Source organism: Zonotrichia albicollis, chromosome 29 (genome assembly GCF_047830755.1).
Source record: "Zonotrichia albicollis isolate bZonAlb1 chromosome 29, bZonAlb1.hap1, whole genome shotgun sequence".
In the NCBI taxonomy this organism is placed as follows: Eukaryota; Metazoa; Chordata; class Aves; order Passeriformes; family Passerellidae; genus Zonotrichia; species Zonotrichia albicollis.
In genome coordinates, this window is record NC_133847.1 from 6,356,554 (window position 1) to 6,376,353 (window position 19,800).

Genomic DNA, 19,800 nt, shown 5'->3' on the forward strand with positions numbered 1-19,800 from the left:
CCCACAGCGCCGGCAGGACCGAGCCGGATGCGGTGGGCACGGGTGGGCAGCGGGGATGTGGAGCACGGCCCTCAGGGACAGTGGGGTGGCACGGGATGGGTGGCACGGGATGGGGTGGGCGAGCAGGAATGGAGCCATGGGATGGACCCATCGATGGGGATGGAACCAGCTGTAGGATGGAACCAGCTATGGGATGGTTCCAGAATTAGAGATGGATCCAGAATTAGGGATGGATCCAGGCTCAGGGATGGATCCAGAATTAGGGACAGATCCAGGCTCAGGGCTGAATCCAGGCCGCCGTGCCCATTTTCCATCACCTTCTCCAGCCAACAGCCCCACTGCTCTCCTCACGCTGCAGCCCCCTAGCCAGAAACAGGGCTTTTTCCACCTGCCCTACTCCAGGTGTGGGCTGGATCTGGATTTGCGCATTTGAGAGCACGGAGCCTCAGCCCGTCCCTATCTGCAGAGACAGGGGGACATCCAGCACCCGCAGCGATGGCACCGAGCTGCCACCACCCCTGCAGGACCCGGCACTCCCAAAAACCCTGGGGAAGGCTGGGCTGGTGAAAAACCATCGACAGCCGAGGTTCCGCTGCTGCTGCCAGAGCAGGCAGGGGGCGAGGGCCCCACGTGCCAGGGCAGTGCCCCGGGTGGGGCCGCGTTTGTGGGGATAAATCACCGTGGGCAGCAATGCGGAAGAGCCGGGAGCGGCCTCCGCGCCGCGCCAAGCCGGCGATTAAATATTTACCTTAGCAGGTCGTGTTTGCCAGTGATGGATCGGCGTTTCCAGGGAGGAGCTGCCTTTTGTTCCAGCGCACAGCCGGGCCCTGCCCGGTGCCCGGCGGGAGACGGGGCCGCCAACCACAGCAGTCCCTGGGGACATTGCCCGCGGCTCCCGTGACACACAGAGGCTCAGGTTAAGGGTGGAACAAACCGGGTTTAATCTCTGGAAGGTGAAGGAAGAATCCCAAAGGACCCTGCCCCAGGCAGGATAACGGAGATGGGGGTAAGGGGTGGTGACAGCACCCGCCAGGGTCCGAAATGTGAAGTACAAATGGCATTTGGAGTGATGACAGAGCAGAAATGGAACTTTCCTCCCCCCAAAAAAATGCATCTTTCCGCCCCGAAGATGTGTGTGAGCCTCGGGGAGGCTCGTAGTAAAAAGTGAGCTACAAAAGGCTTTAAAAAGTGAACTTATCCCCCAAATAAATAAACCACTGAGCCGTGCCCGTGCCGTGCCTGGGGGTGCCTCGTGCTGGGGGGGTCACCGGCACACCCTCTGCCCACCTGGTGCCACCACGGGGTTGCCGTCCTGCCAGGGGACACCTGGAAAGTGCTGGAATGCTCCTTCCTGCAGCCCTGTGGGGTGTGATGGCCCCAGGGCTGGGCTGGGCATGGAGGACAGGCTGGGCTGTCCCACACCCTGTGTGAAGTGACAGGGACCTTTCTCAGGACAAGGCCAGCAATGTCCCCACATCTGTGTGAAGGGACAGGGACCTTTCCCAGGACAGGGACTTTTCCCAGGACAAGGCCAGCAGTGTCCCCATGCCCTGTGTGAAGGGGACAGGGACCTTTCCCAGGACAAGGCCAGCACTGTCCCCAGCCCTGTCTGAAGGGACAGGGACCTTTCCCAGGACAAGGCCAGCAACATCCTCATACCTGTCAGGACCTGCCCAGCTCCCAAACAGGGACACATCCTGGGTGTCCCCGAGTCCGTGCAGTGCCAGTGCTCCCCAGTGTCCCCAGCCCTGCTCAGGGCAGTGCCCAGTCCCACGTCGCCCGGGCCGGTGCCGCTACGTGCCCAGGGACAGGAATGTGACATTGCCCTCCGTGTCCAGGCACAGCCCCTGGCTGCCCTCGGGCCCTGGCACGGAGCCCCCGCTGCCACCGTCCTTGGGCAGCGTCCCCTGCAGCGCCCGCCGGTTGTCCACGTCCCCGGGGCCGGGGCAGGGGCCCTTGGTGTCGGCAGCCTCCGAGTCATCCGTGCCCGGCGTCTTGGAGCCGCTGTTGTCCTCGTCCAGGGGGCTCTCGGCGCCCTCCAGCTCCGTGTCCGACTCACCCTCCTCCTCCTCCTCTTCCTCCTCCAGAGTCAGCTCGAACTGGAACTTGTCGGTGGTGGCGGGGGACGCTGCGGGCGCCTCGGGAGGAGGAGAGGGGCTGCGCGGGATCATGCTCTGGTACCACTCGCGGTTGTCCTCCAGCGTGTCCAGCAGCTCCTGCGCGTCGGGGTGCACCAGGTCGGCCCAGGTCTCCCACAGTGGGTGGGCGATGAAGTCGATGAATCCCACCTGGGGGGAGGCACAGCTGAGCCCCCTGCCCGGGCCTGGCACCTGCCCTGTCCCCAGGGGTGTCCCCAGGCGTGTCTCACCTGGGACTTCTCCACGGAGGCGGTGTGCTTGTTGCACATGGGGCTGATCTCCCTGTACCCCCCATGTCCCCAGGTGTCCCCAGGTGTGTCCCCATGTCCCCAGGTGTCCCTCACATGTGATTTCTCCACGGAGGCAGTGTGCTTGTTGCACATGGGGCTGATCTCCATGTACCCCCCATGTCCCCAGGTGTCCCCAGGTGTGTCCCCATGTCCCCAGGTGTGTCCCTATATCCCCAGGTGTCCCCAGGGGTGTCCCACCTGTGATTTCTCCACGGAGGCAGTGTGCTTGTCGCACATGGGGCTGATCTCCATGTACCCCCAAGGCCCCAGGTGTGTCCCTATGTGTCCAGGTGTGTCCCTATATCCCCAGGTGTCCCCAGGGGTGTCCCACCTGTGATTTCTCCACGGAGGCGGTGTGCTTGTCGCACATGGGGCTGATCTCCATGCCCTTCTCCCGCTCCCGGTCCCCCTGGTGGAAGAACTCCACCATGATGCGGTCAGTCCACTGCCGGTACAGCTCCAGAGGCTTCGTGGGGTTGCTGAGGTCGGCGCAGTGCACCATGTTCTGCAGGACCTGCGGGCATGGACAGCGTGTCCTCTGTGCCCCAGGGCCACCCACACTGGGCCACGAACCCTCTTGGCCCCCTTGATGAGTTTGGGATGGTGGTGGCACCAAATGGGACATCCCAGCAGGCCAGAGGATGGGCACCTGCAGCGTTGGGAAGGATTGCCCAGGTGTGTCCCCACCTGGATCCGGTCGGAGTAGTTGTCCAGCAGCAGCACGCCCAGGCTGGTCACCTTCTTGGTCTCCACCATGGTCTTCAGATCCGCCAGCAGGTTCATGTGCTTGGACATGTCCGTGGCCAGCACCTGGGCAGGGAGAGGTGGGAAGGGGTCCCAGCCTGATCCCCCAGCGCAGACCCCACCCTGGGCAGGTGCAGCCCCCCATACCATGTCGATGACCATTTTACGGAGCGTCTGCCTCTGCTTCCTGCTCAGGTTCTGGAAGATGTCACAGTTCTCCTCCTGCAGGAGCTTGAAGCCCACAGCCAGGTGGTGATTCTCCAGCACCGAGGCGTCGTTGTACATCAGGGCCAGCTCTGAGTCTGTGAGACAGCACTGGTCACCCCGGGGTCACTCCTGGGGTCCCCCAATATCCCCCAGGTCCATCCCTGAGCCCCAGCTCACTGGTGTTGATGAGGAACTGGTTGGAGACCCCGGGGTGGTCAACGTCATGGATGGCACTGGCAAAGATGGCAGCCAGGATCTCCAGGTCCGTGAAGACAGCCTAGGAATGGTGGGAACAGCATTGGGGACACATGCCAGCCCGGCCAGGCACACCTGGGTGGCCTCAGGTGACCGGGAATCACCTCCAGGGCCGGTGTGGAGAGCAGGACGTGCGTGGACTGCGCCACGTCGGCGGCGTGCAGGCTGTTGTGGTAGGCCACGTCGGCGTGGTAGTGATCCTCCAGCGTCAGCATGTAGGTGATGAAGGTGTTGACGGGGATGCGGAAGGTCTTCATCAGGTCCCGCTCCTGCAGGGAGGCACAGGTGGCTCGTCCCCGTGCGGGCACAGGGACAGGGACACCGCGGCGGGAGGCTCACCTGGAAGATGCTGTACATGATGACGGTGAGCGGGCGGTTCCCCGAGTACTCGGCCACTTTGAACACGTCCAGCCCCCACTTGTTGGTGTCCTCCAGCTCCTGGGCAGCAGAGGGACAGAGATCCATGGGGGGCTGCTGCTGGGGACCCCTCAGCTGGGGGGTCACCCCTGCCAGGGGCGTCCCCATGTCCCCACCTTGGCCAGCAGCGCCTCGTGCTCTGTGCGCACCCCGAAGCGCGGGATGCCGGCGGCCGCCAGGCTGGAGCTGTGCTTGAGCTTCCTGACGCCGCTGATCTGGGACATGGGTCGCTTCCTCCGCTCCTTCTCCTTGTCCTTCGCCAGCGCCGAGGGGATCTCCACCTCGTGCTGCTTGTCTGGGGTGGCACGGGCAGGCCAAGTGTCACTGCCAGCACCTCCCCAGGTGGCACCGAGGACAGGCACAGGTCACACTGTGACAATTCGGGGGCTGCAGCACTTTACTTCAACCCCATCCACAGGCCACACACCTACCAGGGGACCCCTGAACACTCCTCATAGCCCCAACAGCCCCAGTGCACCAGTATACACCAGTATGAGCCAGCACTCCCAGCCAGGACAAATGCTGTGACATCTGTGGGACAAATCCCACTGGGACACCCAGAAAAACCCCCCTGGTCCCCCCATTCCATTCCTCCACAAGAAGCAAGTGGGACCCTCCGCTGGCATCATCCCCGTGGGCACCCCAGCTCTCTGGGACACAAAGCCCACCCTGCTGCCAGCAGGAGGTGACCCTGGGGCGGGTTCCTCACCCAGGAAGGTGCTGGAGATGTACTCGGACACCTGGTTCCCCGAGCGGCTTGTCTCCGACAGGTGCGACAGCTCCCGGTTCAGCATCCGCTTGAACTGCAGGTGGGTGCCAGGGTCAGGGGTGTGAGGGGCTGGCAGGACATCCCGGGGGGCTCTGGGGTCCCCCTGCCCGCCAGGGTGACCGTGGAAATGTCCCTTACCTTGTTGGAGGCCATCTCGCTGACCGAGTGCCTGGTCTGCAGCGTCTCCAGCTGGTCCAAGCACCAATCCAGCTCCTCCAGGGTCTCCCTCGAGAGCTTCTGGTGGGCATCTTCTGCTGGGGGCACCCGCCAGCTTGGCAAGGGACCAGCCAGCAGCGCGGCCACCCGGCACGGGGGGGCTGGTGCCACCCCAAACCGGGGGGCTGGCCAGGCTGGGGGTCCCAGCACCCCCCAAACGGGGCACGGGGGGTCGGGCATGGCTGGGCAGCGGGGCTCAGCCTGTCCCAGCACCCCCAAACGGGGCACAGGGGGGCACAGGGGGTCGGGCATGGCTGGGCAGCGGGGCTCAGCCCCGGCACGCTGTCCCCATGGCCCGGCAGCCCCGGCACGCGGCGTGCCACGCTGTCCCGTGGGGTGACAGCCAGCCCCGGGGGCAGCCGGGCTCCCGCGGGGCCCCGCTCACCGCCGGCCTTTTATTAATGGAAGGTTTGACGTCAACCGGAGCTTTTCCACCGCCGCGGAGGGCGGGAGGAGCTGCCGAAAACCAGACATGGATCCCAAAGGGCAAAGCCGCAGCTCTGCCTCGGCTTGGGGGAGGCGGCTGCACCCCCAGGGCACGGCAGGACACAGCCTGGGGACGCGGGGACACGTCCCAAACCCTCCCCGCCACCGTTCCCCCGGTACTCACCGGACAGGCTGGCCTTGCTCCCCGAGGGCAGGCTGCTGCTCGATCCCCGCCTGTCAAACACGGGGGGCTCAGCAGCTGTGACCCCCAGAGCGGCGTGGGCCGGGGTCCCCACTGGGTGACATCCTCGCCCTCCCACCCCTGCCCGCTCACTTGATGCCAGCGCGCTCCTGCAGGTGGCTCAGGTTGCTGCGGACGGTGCGGAGGCTGGCCAGGACCTGGGGGGAGACAGGGGGCTGGGGTCGGGCTGCGACCCCCCCGGGACCCCCACCCCGCTGCGGGCTGCAGCTCTGTCCCCTCTGTGTCCCCCTGGCACCTACCTGGGCAAAGGGGGTGACGATCATGTCTTCTCCATGCCTGCGGGAGCACAGCGAGCGTGAGCCAGGGCAGGGGAGGGAGGGAAGGGGGTCCCGGGGATTTGGGCTGGGGGGCACTCACAGGTCGCTGGCGATGGAGGAGTTGCGGGACATGGCTTTGGGGGACAGGTCGTAGTCGCTGTCGGAGCGGTACAGGAAGGACTCGCGGCGCTGGCCGTGCGAGAAGGAGCCCTGCAGCACCAGCCCCGCGCCCGGGCTGGCCTGGGGGTCCAGGGCGCCCCGCCCGGGGGGGCCATTCTCCAGGTCAAAGCTGTGGGGGGAGAGGGGACAGGGCTGGCACGGGCACCTCGGCCCCGGGGATGCTGCCGGGTTTGCGGGGCTCTCTATGCCACCGTCCCGCTGTGCCCAGCTTGGTGACCCTGTGGTGACAGCAGTGCCCAGTCTGGCCCTGCTGGCACCTGCTGAGAACGGGCACAGCTCGGTGCACAGGGACCCTCTCAGCTCCCTGCTGGCACTTGGGACACTGAGCAGCAGTGCCAGGCTGTCCCATGTCACCCGGCTGGGACAGCACCCACTGCCCTGAAGCTCCCAGCTCCAGGGACCCCAGGAAGGGCTGGCTCCTGCCTGTCCCTGCCCTACCTGTCACCACGGCCCCGAGTGCTCCAAAGCCTCCATCAGCCCCGTGTGGAGGAGCCGTGTCCCATGGAGGGGACAATATCCCAGCCCCGGCACAGAGCCAGGGGACATCGAAGGACAGAAACCGCCGCAGAAGCCAAGCCCCGGCCCCCGGGGACACGCTGGCGGCAGCCCAGGGCACCCCAGCCGGAGTCACCTGGCAGCCGTGCGCATCCGGGGGGCACAGGGGGACAGCCATGGTGACCCTGCAGTGTCCCCGAGCCGGCCCGGCCGCCTCACCCACCCTGCTGGCCCCGAGGTCATGGGAAAGGCTGCGCTCAAAGGGACACAGCGAGGGCCACCCGCGCCTGTCCCCTCCCGCACCGCCACCAAACCACCCCAGAGCTCCGGGAAGCGCGGATGCCACCGCGCCACCGCGTCCCCAGCGTGTCCCAGCACGTACCCGATGCAGGAGTGCCTCCGGGACGGGCACCGGCCGCCCGGCAGCATCGTCCCGCTCCGGCAGCCCCGGCGGCTGTGGCGCGGCCGTGCCCGGCGCTGGCGGTGGCAGTGCCAGCCGGCACCGCGTCATGCCATCCCGCAGCCCCTTGTTTTCGTGCCTCGGCCGCCCATCCCCGATGGTACCGGCAGCACAAAGCCGCATTGTCCCTCCGACGGCCCCGCGCCTGTTCCCGGCCCCGTGCCACCACCCTGACCCCGCTGCCACCGCGGGGCACACGGGCCCCTGCCACGGGGTCGGTGCCCGATTAACCCCCCTGGTTTGGGCGTGAATGACCTCGGAGCGGTGTCCGTGCCGGGGGGGCCGCTATAAATAGCGGCTGTGGCTGCCGAGGAGGGATGTGCTGAGCCCCGCGGCACCCCAAAACCGCGGAGCTCCGAGGCGGGGAGGGCACGGAGGAGCCGCGGTGGTTGCGCCGGTGCCTTGATTTGGGGGGCAAAGTCCCCTCTGTCCCCACCGGGGTCCCTGCCACCAGCGTGTCCGTGCTCAGCCCCGCTCCCCCTGACCACGAGGGGACACCGCTGTCCCCTCCGCGTCCCCACAGCGCCGAGGACGCGCCACAGCTCCGGGGGGAGCAGTGCCGCCCCCACGGCGGCAGCACAGGCCGGTGCCACCCCTCCAGCGCGCCCCCCTTACCAGAGGGGATGCGCCACAGTGAAGCGCCGCTGCAGGCGGATGCTCTGGTTCATCAGGAGCTTCCTGAAGAGCACGGGAGAATTGCGGGGGGACGTGGCCGGAGAAGCCCCCGGGGAGCGGGGCGCGGCGGGCAGCATGGCCCGGCTCAGGGACCCCCGCGCGGCCCCGGTGCGGAGCGGGAAGAGCGCGGCCGTCCCGGCCCCGGCGGCCCCGGGAAAGTTTCCATCCCCCTCCCGCCCTGCGCCTGGGAAATTAAACAACTGTCTGGCTCCGGCGGCCGCGCACGGAGCCGGGCCCCCCCCGGTGTGCCTGCGGGCCGGGCACGTGGCCCCTCGCTGGCCCGGTGCCACCGGCCACCCTGCCGGCCCCGGGGCGGCGGCTGCTCCCGAAAGGGCAGGGGGGCTCTGCCCGGGGACGCGGCAAAACGGCCCGAGAAGCACCCGGGGAGCCACGGAGGGACACGGCTGAGCACGGAGCATCCCGGTGTGGTGTGACACGGTGCCACCGAGGGACACAAGTGAGTCTGGAGCCTCCCTGACGCGTGGTGTGGCTGCGACACGGTGACACTGAGAGACATAATTGAGTCTGGAGCATCCCTGACACACGGTGTGGCAGTGCCATGGTGCCACCAAGGGACACAAGTGACTCTGGAGCATCCCCAGTAGGCGGTGTGGCTGTGACACGGTGCCACGGAGGGACACAAGTGAGCGTGGAGCATCCTGAACTCGCAGTGTGGCAGTGCCACGGTGCCACCAAGGGACACAGGGACCTGGCTGAGCCCGAAGCATCCTGAACTCGCAGTGTGGCAGTGCCACGGTGCCACCAAGGGACACAGCTGAGCTCAGAGCATCCCAGACGTGTGGTGTGGACGTGCCACAGTGCCACAGAGGGACCTGTGAGAGCCAAAGCCACCCCACACCGTGCCCCAGCCCCTCCGTGGTGCTGTCCCCTCCTGGAGCCACCCCCGAGCAGGGTGAGGTGCAGCTGGTGGCAGTGACACTGTGGGGGACCCGCTGTGAGGTGGCCGTGGGAGGTGGCACCTGCCCAGCCCGATGCAGCAGGACGTGACTCCCGGCTGTTCCTGATGGCCACAAAAATACCCAGCAGGTGGCAGGGAGCCAGGAGGGACAGCAACAGAGCCCCCTGCCAGGGGGGGACCCCAAAACCAATGGGAAAGGGGTCCTGGAGGGGTCACCTTGGCTTGTCCGTGGGGACATCAGGGCAGAGGGGGGTGGGACAGGGACATCAGGGGATGTGGGACACAGGGAAGAGCCCCCCGTGCTGGCTGGCAGCCAGGGCTGGGCGCAGCACAGCCAGTCCCCGTGCCCAGGACAGCCAGTCCTTATCGCAGTGTCGCTGTCCCCACGTGTCTGTGCAGGACAAGTGACACCAGAGCCGTGTCCCTCGGCTGTGCCAGCTCCTCGCTGTCCCCACAAGCCGGGCTGGGAGAGGCACGGGACAGGGGGAACGGCCCAAAAATAGCCCTGGAGCGGCACGGCTGGGCCCGAGCCACCGCGGGAGGGAGCGAGGTCACCTCGGGCAGGGCCAGGCCAGGCCGGGGGTGGCTCTGGCTGGGACACGGGACGGGGACAGGGAGGGGGTGAGGGCAGGGATGGGTGATGGGGGTGACAGGGACAGACGGGGATCACAATGCACATCCCGGGGTCGGTGACAGCAGTTTGTCCCCAACCCACCGGGTGCTCTGCCCCGGTGCCGCTGTCCGGCCGCCGGTGCTGAACCCGGGAGCGTCCCCCGCCAGCCGTGCCCTGCCCGGTAACCCGCTCCCGGTGCCACCGGGGCATCGCCTCCCCGCTCCCCGTGCCGCCCTTACCGGGGGGGCTCGGACTCATCGCCGCTGCTGGGGCCGCTCTCCTCGATGGTGAACACCACCCGGGCAGCCTCGGGCTCGGGGGCTCGGGCCGCCTCCGCCAACCGGCAGCCCAGCGGCGGCAGCAGCGGGGTCCCGGAGAAACGCCGGCGCACGGCGCCCAGCGCCGCTCCCGGGAGCGGGCCCGACGGGGCGGCCTCGGCGGGATCGCGGCAGCGCTGCCGGGAAACGGAGCGGCGGTGAGGGGCGCGGGGCTGGCACCGGGTGGGGGGGGGGTCCCTGCTGATCCCGGCCCGGGGGTCCCGCCCGGACAGCGCCCCCCGCCCCCCCCGCCGGTACCAAGCGCCGGTAGCGCGCCGGCGCCCCCTGGCGGACACAGTGCGGGACTGCAGGCGGGGGTACCGGGGGTACCTGGGCCGGGGGGCACCGGGAAAGGCCCAGCCGGGGCACCGGGAGCCGCCCCGCCCGCAGCGCACCGAGCCACCGGGACTCCCCCTCCTCATCCTCGTCCTCCCGCTCCCGCCGCCACCGGAGAGGACCCCCCTGAGTTCCCCCGGGACCCCGCCGGAAAAACCCCCGGAGCCGGCGCGCAATTACGCAGAGGTGAATAATAATTAACCGCCCATTAAGGGGATAATTAACTCCCGCTCAGCGCCGCCAGCCCGGTTATTGCTGCCCGGGGGCCCGGCGCTGGGACGCTCATACCGGGGACACCCCTCGCCCCCCGGGACACCCCTCGCCCCGCCGGTGGCCCCGGTGCCGCTCTCACCTCCGCGCCGAGGAAGGGCAGCGCTGTCCGGCTCCGTCTCATCGCCGTCCCTGCGGGGGGAGCTCCGGTGCCGCGGCCGGGAGGGGCTCACCGGCGGGGACCCCCCTCCCGCCGCTGGGGACACCCCGGGGCCACCGCGGGGCCGGGACGCGCGGGCTCCTCCCCGCCGTGATTTACGGCCACCGGGGCTCGGCCGGGCTCAGCCCCCACCTCGGGTTTCGGGAGCCCCCCGCCCCACTCCCGCTGCTCCCGTGGGCTGCATGGGGACAGCGACAAGGATGTGAGGACACGGGGGGCGACCCCCAGCCCGCAGCGCCCGCCAAGTCACGAACCCACCGGTGCCACGTTAATGATCCACCGCGGACACCTGCCGCCCACCGGCCCCGAGCACCGGGGCGCACCCGCAGAGCCCCAGCACCGATCCCCACCCCCGGCCCCGCCGATGCCCGGCACGGGGGTCCCCAGCGGCCGCAGCCCCCGGCCCCGCCCGCAGCCCCGTACCGGTGCCCGGTCCTCGCGGCGAGCGCGGCCCCGGCCGAGTGCAGCGGAGCAGAAGGAAAGCGACGTGCGTGCCTGGCCGCTCGCTCCCTCCCTCCCATCGCACCTCGCCGGGGGGGCTGCGCGGGCCCCGCACCCCCGGCGGCACCGCCGCATCCCCGGTACCCGCCCCGCCGCACCGGGAACACCCCGCGCCCCCCGGTACCCGCCCCGCCGCACCGGGAACACCCCGCACTCCCGGCACCGCACCCCCGGCACCGGGAACAGCCCGCGCCCCCCGCATCCGCACCCCCGGCACCGGGAACACCCCGCGCCCCCCGGTACCCGCCCCGCCGCACCGGGAACAGCCCGCGGCCGCCAGCCCGGCCCGGGGCACCCCGAAAGCGGCCGGGGCATCCCCGGGACCGGGGGTTTCCCGGGCGGGCTGCAGAGCACACGGCAGACGGGAAGGCAGAGGCGGGAGCGGCTCCTTTATTCAGCTGCACTGGGGGCTCAGCTGGGGGTGGGCACAGGGGACCCCTCGGTCACTTTGCTCTGGGGAAAAAGAGAAAGAGAGCGCGGTGAGCGCCGCACCCCGGGGCTGCTTCCCCCTCCCCAAATCCCCCCACGCACCATGGGCACCTCATCCAGGTGCTGGAACGGGGGGGTCCCGCGCCGGGCCCGCCGCACCAGCAGCGCGGCCACCGCCGCCAGCAGCACGCACACGGCCAGGGAGAGGACAGCGACCACGGCAGGGCTCAGCTCGGTGGGGCGCTGCTCTGCGGGGCGAGATGGGCACCCCGTTATTCCCCCTGGAACCCCGTTATTCCCCTTGGCACCCCGTTATTCCCCCTAGCATCTAGTTGTTCCCCTTGGCATCCCATTATTTCCCCCCTGGCACCCCATTATTTCTCCTCCTGGCATCCCGTTATTCCCCCCTGCCACTCCATTATTCCCCCCCCGCATCTCGTTGTTCCCCTTGGTATCCTGTTTTTCCCCCGGCACCCCATTATTCCCCCTGGCACCCCATTATTCCCCCCACTGACACTGATGCCCAGCCTCCAAGCACCAGTGAGAAAGGGGTGACTCAATTCTGGCTCCAGCCACCCAACTGCCACCACCCCACCCATCTGGCACCCAGCTCCTGTGTCACCTCCTGACCCCCCCTTGACTGGGGGACAAAAGGGGAGCCCTCAACAACCCCCCCAAGGAAGGGGGAGCAGCCAGGGGGGCTCTGGGCTCATGGTGGCACCTGCACCTCTGAGTGCAGCCCCAGGTGGGGGATCCAGGGGGTCCATGGCCATTCCCAGGCTGCCCAGTGCCCCCCAGGCTGGCTCTCACCAGAGCTCCCAGGGGCTGCTGTCCCTCTGGAGCTGCTGGTGACACCGCTGGTGACACTGCTGGTGCTCACGGGGGCTGTGGGAGGAGAGGCAGGCCCAGAGGGGCTGGGTGAGGAGGGGGCTGGGCTGGATGGACGCTCTGTGGGTCTGGACACATTCGTGTGGGATGGAGTTGGTGCCGTGGTGGCGTTGGATGAGGGTGTCCTGGCTGAAGATGGTGCTGTGGTGGCGTTGGATGAAGATAATGGAGGTGTTGATCCCGAGACATTGAGTGGGGTTGTTGGTGTGGTGGTGTTGGATGGAGATGATGGAGATGGTGTTGATCTCGAGGTGTTGGATGGAGTTGTTGGTGTGGTGGTGTTGGATGGAGATGATGGAGGTGTTGATCTCGAGGTGTTGGATGGAGTTGTTGGTGTGGTGGTGTTGGATGGAGATGATGGAGGTGTTGATCTCGAGGTGTTGGATGGAGTTGTTGGTGTGGTGGTGTTGGATGGAGATGATGGAGATGGTGTTGATCTCGAGGTGTTGGATGGAGTTGTTGGTGTGGTGGTGTTGGATGGAGATGATGGAGATGGTGTTGATCTCGAGGTGTTGGATGGAGTTGTTGGTGTGGTGGTGTTGGATGGAGATGATGGAGATGGTGTTGATCTCGAGGTGTTGGATGGAGTTGTTGGTGTGGTGGTGTTGGATGGAGATGACGGAGGTGCTGATCTCGAGTTACTGGATGAAGATGATGGAGATGGTTTTGATCCCAAGGTACTGGATGGTGCTGTGGTGGTGCTGGATGGAGATGCTGAAGATGCTGTTGATCCCGAGGTGCTGGGTGGGGTTGGTGCTTCACTGACTGCTCCCAAATCAGGCCCAGATGAACTCACACTCTGAGTGCCCTGGCTGGTGGCTGTAGGGGACAGAGACGGTGACACAGCCATCCCTGAGCTGTTCTGAGACACTGTGGGGACAGGATCAGTGCAGGCCTGGCTCCAGCCCTCGGAGGAGGAGGGAGCTGCTGAGCAGCACATGGCAGGACCTGGCAGGGCCTGGCAGGGCAGCAGCCCCGGCCCCACCTCCGGCCTCACAGGGATCATTCCCAGCTGGTTTGGATCACACAGAACTGGGATTCAGCCAGCACCAAACCCCAGAACCCAGAACCAGAGCGAGCCCCCCGAGCTGCGATGCCACGGGCACAGCACTGCTGGGCACAGGCAGGGCAGCGTGGCAGTGCCAGGGCACGGGGACACGTGCTGGCCCAGCACTGGTGGCACCCACCGGGCACCCTCAGGGCCAGGGACACCCTCAGGGCCAGGTGTGGCAGGGACTCTCCCCTGGCCACGTGGGACAGAGCAGGTTTGCCTGGCAGCGCTGGCAGTGCCCCTTATCTGCCCGAACCCTGTTTGCACAACAGGAGGAGCAAGTCCAGGCTGGCCCCAGGGGGAAATGCCCCGTGGCAGGGCCAGCACCAGGGGCACAGCGTGCCTGGGGGTCCCCACGGCTGCCAGCCTCGCTGGGATGGGCTGCCACCATCTGCCACCCTGTGCCAGGATGGCACGGCGCCCGTGCGTGCCAGGATGGGTGAGCGAGGCCCCTCGGGGTGCAGGGAGGGTGCGGAGGGCCCACGGTGGCCCGGGACACCGGGGGCCCTTTGTCCCGGGATGCCGATGCGGTGCCAGGGTAGCCGTGCCAGGAGCAGCCGGTTTGGCAGCCCGCGGTCCGGGAGGGGAGGGGCGCTCCGGTGCAGCCCCCCGGTAACCCCAGCCCCAAAGGGGACACGGAACCCCCCAGTGCCCCACTGGAGACCGCTACACGTGGAGACCTCCCCGAACGTCCCCGGTGCCCCGGAGCACCCGGACGCTTCTCCCCACACCTGGAACCGGGCGGGGAGAGGCCCCAGGTGCACCCACCGCCGGTACCGGGAAGCGCCCGGCCCCCGGTGCCGCCTCTCCCCCGAGCCCCGGGACCCCGCGGACCCTCCCCGTGCCCGGTACCTGCGGCAGCGAGCAGGGCAGCGGCGCAGCAGAGCAGGCGGAGCGCGCCCCGGGCCATCCCGCCCGGTGCCGGTGCCGCTCCCGCCGCCTTTACCCGCCCCGGGGGAGGCGGGGGCGCCCCCTGTCGGTACCGAGCGGCACCGCAGCGCCGGGACCCCGCGGGCACCGGGGGAACCCCCCCCCCCCATCCCGGCCGCTTCCCCGCCCACCGCAGGACCGGGAAACGGCCCCGGTACCGGGAGGCAGCCCTGCCGCGATCGCCGCGGACACCGGGAAGCGGGCACAAAGGGATCGGGGCACGTGGGGACACCGGGATGTGGGGATTGGGGACAAAGGGATCTGGGAAAGAGACAGCATCGGGATACCGGAACGCTGAACCGTGGGAATGCGGGGACAAAGGGACCACCACGATGCAGGGACAATGGGAGCGGGGACATGAGGCTGCGGGGATTTGGGGACACGGGGATCTGGTGACACAGGGCACTGAGGGCACCGGGCCGGACAGGTGCTGCCCCGTCCGTCCTCGCTCCGGAGCGAGCGGCACATCCGGGGCGCAGCAGCTCAACCGCGCCGGGACGGCGCCGCTTCCGCGCGGCGGGGACGGGACGGGACGGGACGGGACGGCGCTTCCTCCGGGAAACCGCAGCCGGCTGGCACCGCGTCCCGGGAGCCACCCACGGCACGGCCCGGTGCTGAACGTAGGGTCCCCGGGGAGCCACCCACAGCACGGCCCGGTGCCGAACGATCCCCGGGGAGGCCTCCAGGGCACGGCACCGAACGTGGGGTCCCCGGGGAGCCCCCCAGAGCAGGGTACCCACGCACCCCACGCTCTCGCACAGCCGGCTCCCGGGGAGATCCCGCTGCTGGAGCAGCGTCCCCAGGACACGGGCTCGGTGCCCCGGTGCGGCTCTCCCCGGGCTGGGGCCCCGCAGGTGGGGAAGGCCGGGGAGGAGCCTGAGCGGTGCCGGGAAGCCCAGGGCTGTTGCCGAAGCCGGGGCGGAGCAGGGCAGGCCCGGCCTCGCTGGGCGCATCGCGGTGACCCCCGGGGGCCCGGACAGGGGGGTGCTGGTGAACCCCCCAACACGGAGAGGGTCCGGCAGGGGCAGAGCCACAGCCAGGACCCGCACTGGGGTCCCCTCGCCCACCTCCTCACACATAGGAACCCCTCAGCCCCAGGGGAGCCCAAATACACCCCCATATCCCCCCCCCCAAGAGAGCCCAAATAACCCCACAGCACCCCAACCCTTCACTACCCCCTCCCCACAACACCCTCCACCCTCCCCAGCTCCCCCCAACACCCCCTCCCCAATAACCACAGCCCCACGGACCTCCCTCGCCCTCCACCCTCTCCGGTGACTCCCAGAGCCTCTCGGCCAGCCCTGAGGGGGTCTCACTCCCCATCGCCCCCCCAGAACTCCCCGATCCCCCCGGGGCCGTTCCCCCCCAGCCCAAGATGGCACCGGCCGCGCCACTTCCTGCCCGCGCCGCCCCTTCCCGTCCCTTCCCGGGCGCAGCAAACAGCCACAGGCCAACTCTCCGTGTCGCGGGGCTTTACTGGGACCTCACTGGAATGTGTGGGGCGCGGAGGGGCCCGGGGGGGGCGGCCCGAGCCCCTCTCAGTCCGTGCGCGGCCGGGAATCCCCCCGGCCGCTCCCTCCTCCGCGGGCAGCGGGGCGTGCTCGGGGCCCGCCGTCCGGAGCCGGTCCCGGTTCTCTCCCCTCAGAGCCCTCGGTCCGTGTCCGGGGAGGTGGAGGGCGATCATCGCTCTTCTTCCTCTCCTCGGGACCCCTCAGTCCGTGCCCGGGTTAAGGCGGGAGCTTCCCCCGCTCCCCTCAGTCCTCTCGGTCCGTGCCCGGGACCCCTCGGTCCGTTCCCGGGACAGAGCGGGCACTTCCCCCGCTCCCCTCAGTCCGTTCCCGGGACCCCTCGGTCCGTTCCCGGGGCTCGATGAGCGCTTCCCCCGCTCCCCTCGGTCCATGGCCGGGGCAGGGCGGGCGCTCCCCCGGGACCCCTCGGTCCGTGCCCGGGCTGGGGCCCGCCCGGGGTCAGTAGGCCGGCACCTGGTGCTGGTGCTGGGGCAGGAGCTGGCAGCCGCTGTTGACGTGGCTGAGCACCTTCTGCTTGAGCTGGGCGACCTGCTCGCGGAGCAGGCTGGCGGTGGAGGCGAGCTCCGTGTTCTGGCTCTTGAGGCTCTTCACCTTCTCCTCCAGCCGGGAGATCCGCTCCAGCTTCCTCTTGCGGCACTTGGAGGCGGCGATGCGGTTCCTCAGCCGCTTCCGTTCCGCCTTGATGCGCTCCTGCGTGTCCATGTCGATGGGGGACAGCGGGGGGCTTTCCCCGAAGCTCGGCACCTCCGGCACGATCTGCGGCTCGTCCTTTAGCGGCGGCGGGGGCGGCGGCGGAGGCAGCCGCGGCGGCGGCGCCGCGAACGGGCCGGGGTCGGCGGCGTAGCTGACGGCCGGGTAGGTGCTGAGGTTGGCGTAGACCGGCGGCTCCGGGGCCATCCCGGCGGCGGGCAGCTCGCCCGCGCCGCCGCTTCCTCCCCCGCCGCCGCCGCCCGCGCCGCCGCCGCTCCCCGCCGCGCCGCCGCCCAGCTGGTTCTGCTTGTGCAAGTCCTCCAGCGCCTTGACGAAACCCTCGGCGAACTCCTGCTCCTCGGAGGCCGCCGCTTTGGGGTAGAGGAACTGGCCGCTGGTCGGGGTGGTGGTGACCAGCCCGTTGGACTGGATGATGAGCCGCTCCAGCTCCGGGGACGCCAGCTTGAGCAGCCCCAGCTCGGCCGAGCCCAGCAGTCCCGCCGCCTCGCCGCTGGCCGCGCCGGGGGCTTTCAGCGCCGCCGCCACCTGTTCCGGTAAGGCCATCCCGAGAGCGTCCTTCTTCATCATGCTGCCGCCGGGGAAAGGCAGGAGGAGCCCGTTGCTGCCGGAGGACGGAGCGAAGCCGCTGCCGAGGCCGCTCAACACATCATCATGGTAGAAGGGTGTTTCCATCCTCCTCCCCCGCCCGGCTGCGGGGGAAACGGCGCCGGGGCGGGGGGAGGACCGGGGCGAGCGCGGGGCGGGGAGGGCGGGGGGGAGGCGCCCGGTGCGCACCGGCCGCGGCCCCGCTCCTGCGCGCGCGCACACGGCTCTGCCGCCGCCGCGCGCCCCGCGCCGTGTTAAATAGGCGGCGCCGCCGCGGTGACCTCACCGCGTCGAGTGTCCATTGGCTGCAGATGACGTCCTCGCCCGCCCTAGTTTGCATACGGGGCGTGGTCTTCGGCCCGCGGAGGCGGCGCCCCGCCCCGTGCCGGCCCCGCCCCGGCCCCGTCGCCGCGGCGACCGGCGGGTAAACGGGACAACAGCGCGCGGGGCCCTGGGATGACGTCAGCGCGGGGGAGGGGCGGTCACGTGGCTCCGCGGCGCGCGCCCCGTCGGAGCCGATGGGCACAAAGGGAGGGGCGGGAACCGGGCACGGGAACGGGACAGGGCACCGGGAACGGGAACTGGACACGGGAACGGGACAGGGCACTGGCACCGGGAACGGGAACCGGGAAGCGGGCACGGGAACCCGGAACGGGAACCGGGCACTGGGAACTAGGCACGGGAACGGGACAGGGCACCGGGAAGAGGGCACGGGAAGCAGGCACCGGGAATAGGAATGGGAGCCGGGCATGGGAATTGGCAACTGGGACCGGGCACAGGAACCGGCCACCTGGTACTGGGCTCCCGGTATCGGCACCACAACTGGCCCTGGCATGGGCACTGACTCAGGCACTGGGCACCAGCACTGGCACCGAGCCGAACCCCGGCTGTAAAAAGGGCACAACAAACAAATAAATAAATGAGCACACCGGACCAGGCACCGCCACGGGACCTCACGGGAACCCCGGGGGACGGCCCGGCCGCCGCCCGCGTGGGTCAGCCCGGGACAGGCCGCTGGCACGGCAGGGTTTGTGCGGCTGTACCGTCCCCGCGTGTCCCCACACCTCCCGTGGCACCGCCGTGCCCCGGTGGCACCGGGGGTTACCCGGGGAACAGCCGCTCCCTCCGGTTCACCGGGGAGCGGCGGGGGGGGTTCCACCATCCCCGCACCGCGGGTCAGGCAGGGGCACAACGAGCCCGGTGCGGGCGGCACCGGGGAAGGAGTTAACGGCGGCGGCGGCGGCGGTGGCGGTGGCGGACGTCACGGCCGGCCAAGCCCGCGGGCGGCTGAGGGGGCGGATCGGCGTCAGCGCTTGACGTCACCGGCGCGGGGGGGAGGCAGCGCCGGTGGCCGCCGATAACCCCCCCCCCCACCGGGCAGGATGCGGCCCCCGCGCCGCCGGGAGCGCGGGCACGCGCGGGGCCCCGGGACAGCGGGGCGGGTGACGCCGAGCCCGCGCTAATTGCGGCCAGATGCTGCCCGGGCTGCGCTAACGACGGCGATAAATCAGCGGCGTCAGCGCCGCGGGCGTGGGGGGACTCGGGGGACACCGCGGGGCCCCGGTTCTGCCGGTGCCAGGAGCTCCCGCCCCGGTGTGTCCGTGCTGTGTGCTGCCCGCGGGGACGGTATGGCACGGCACGGCACGGCACAGCCCTGGCTGCAGGGGACACGGGGGACACCAGGACAGGCCTGGGCACCGCTCGGGGCTGGCACACGCGGTGCTGGCACTGGGGAAACTGAGGCACAAGTGAGAGAACAACTGCGATCTCCCTTCCCCCTCTCCCAACAGCTGCTGTTAATTAAAGCCCGAATAAACGCGGTTTGTTAAATCTCAGCAGGGCGGACGCGGCTCGGTGTGCCCCGGTGTCCCGAGCCGGTGGCGGTGCCAGGCCCGGTGTCCTCGCCGGTGAAGCCGCCGTTCCCCTTTCCGCCCCAAACCCGTCATTAGGGGCGCGGCCGGGCCGGACCGGCAGGTTCAGACTTTCCGTCCCGGCCAAACCCGGCGGGCGAGGGACAGGGAGGTCAAAACCCTTCCCTTGTCCCTGTCCCAGCCCCGCTCGGGGTCCCCAGGCTGGGGACACACCTCGGGCACCGGGGCACCCCACGGAAAGAGGGGCGAGCAGAACCGGCTTGGGCCGGCGGTGCTTTCACGGTTCCACCGGGGAACCGACCGGCCCCGGGGCCTCCCGGTGCCCAGGGACGGGAGCCACGAACCGGACACCGGCACAGCCCCGCCGGGGCAGCGGCACCTGGGGCTCTTCCTGCCGTGTCCCCCTCTGCCACCACCGCTGCTCATCCCGCGTGTCCCCTGTCCCCAAAGCGAGAACCTGCTGCCAGCGGCTTAATTTCCCTAATGAGCCTTTAATGAGGGGCGTGAATCAGTGACCCCTTCCGCCCGCAGAGCCGCGGGGAGGGCCCGAGCTGGTGGCAGTGCCACCGTGCCCACTGCTGGCAGTGCCACCGTCCCACGGCGGGGTGCCCAAAGCCGCTCAGAGCCCTCGGTGTCCTGGCACCTGGATTTACCCCGGAGCAGGGTTTGGGGTGAGCCTGGAGCAAGGCCATGGCCACCAGAGCATCCCCACGCTCCTGCTGTCCCCACCAGGGCTCCAACAGTGCCACCAGCTCCAGGGCACCAGGGGTGCCTGATCCTGCACACTGAGTGTCCATGGGCTGGACACAAAGGTGCCCATGGGGTAGGTACCAGGGATGCCAAGCTGGCCCTGGAAAAGGGAACAAGCAGGGTTTGCACCTCAGGATTGGCACAGCAGG

At 69.4% G+C, this 19,800-nt stretch overlaps 3 protein-coding genes across 9 annotated transcripts; all 3 read right to left on the reverse strand.

The window, feature by feature from the left end:
- Positions 1 to 924: 924 nt before the first annotated feature.
- On the reverse strand, positions 925 to 9,749 carry PDE4C (phosphodiesterase 4C). 6 transcript variants are annotated; one of them, XR_012577233.1, is made up of 16 exons: positions 7,732 to 8,001; positions 6,082 to 6,270; positions 5,964 to 6,000; positions 5,797 to 5,861; positions 5,647 to 5,696; positions 4,959 to 5,071; positions 4,761 to 4,854; positions 4,168 to 4,346; positions 3,974 to 4,072; positions 3,739 to 3,903; positions 3,557 to 3,656; positions 3,320 to 3,474; positions 3,116 to 3,238; positions 2,760 to 2,942; positions 1,626 to 2,288; positions 925 to 1,571 (listed from the first exon to the last, which is right to left on the reverse strand). XR_012577233.1 is itself a non-coding variant. In XM_074528702.1 (15 exons), the coding sequence occupies exons 2-15, from the start codon at positions 6,111 to 6,113 to the stop codon at positions 1,794 to 1,796; spliced, it is 1,890 nt and encodes a 629-aa protein (XP_074384803.1). In that variant the 5' UTR covers positions 6,114 to 6,270; positions 9,563 to 9,749; the 3' UTR covers positions 925 to 1,793. The 6 variants fall into 6 exon arrangements, 4 of the variants coding, with proteins under 4 accessions (XP_074384803.1, XP_074384802.1, XP_074384804.1 ...); XR_012577234.1 differs by having other exon boundaries at positions 925 to 1,497; positions 1,572 to 2,288; XM_074528702.1 differs by lacking the exon at positions 7,732 to 8,001 and adding an exon at positions 9,563 to 9,749 and having other exon boundaries at positions 925 to 2,288.
- Positions 9,750 to 11,161: 1,412 nt separating this feature from the next.
- Positions 11,162 to 15,350, reverse strand: LOC141725368 (uncharacterized). 2 transcript variants are annotated; one of them, XM_074528705.1, is made up of 4 exons: positions 14,128 to 15,350; positions 12,147 to 13,043; positions 11,439 to 11,584; positions 11,162 to 11,360 (listed from the first exon to the last, which is right to left on the reverse strand). In XM_074528705.1, exons 1-4 carry the CDS (start codon positions 15,323 to 15,325, stop codon positions 11,319 to 11,321), a joined length of 2,283 nt encoding a protein of 760 aa, XP_074384806.1. In that variant the 5' UTR covers positions 15,326 to 15,350; the 3' UTR covers positions 11,162 to 11,318. The 2 variants fall into 2 exon arrangements, with proteins under 2 accessions (XP_074384806.1, XP_074384807.1); XM_074528706.1 differs by lacking the exon at positions 12,147 to 13,043 and having other exon boundaries at positions 14,128 to 15,344.
- Positions 15,351 to 15,662: 312 nt separating this feature from the next.
- Positions 15,663 to 17,273, reverse strand: JUND (JunD proto-oncogene, AP-1 transcription factor subunit). Its single transcript, XM_074528709.1, has one exon. It carries the CDS (start codon positions 17,115 to 17,117, stop codon positions 16,173 to 16,175), a length of 945 nt encoding a protein of 314 aa, XP_074384810.1. The 5' UTR covers positions 17,118 to 17,273; the 3' UTR covers positions 15,663 to 16,172.
- Positions 17,274 to 19,800: the final 2,527 nt, after the last annotated feature.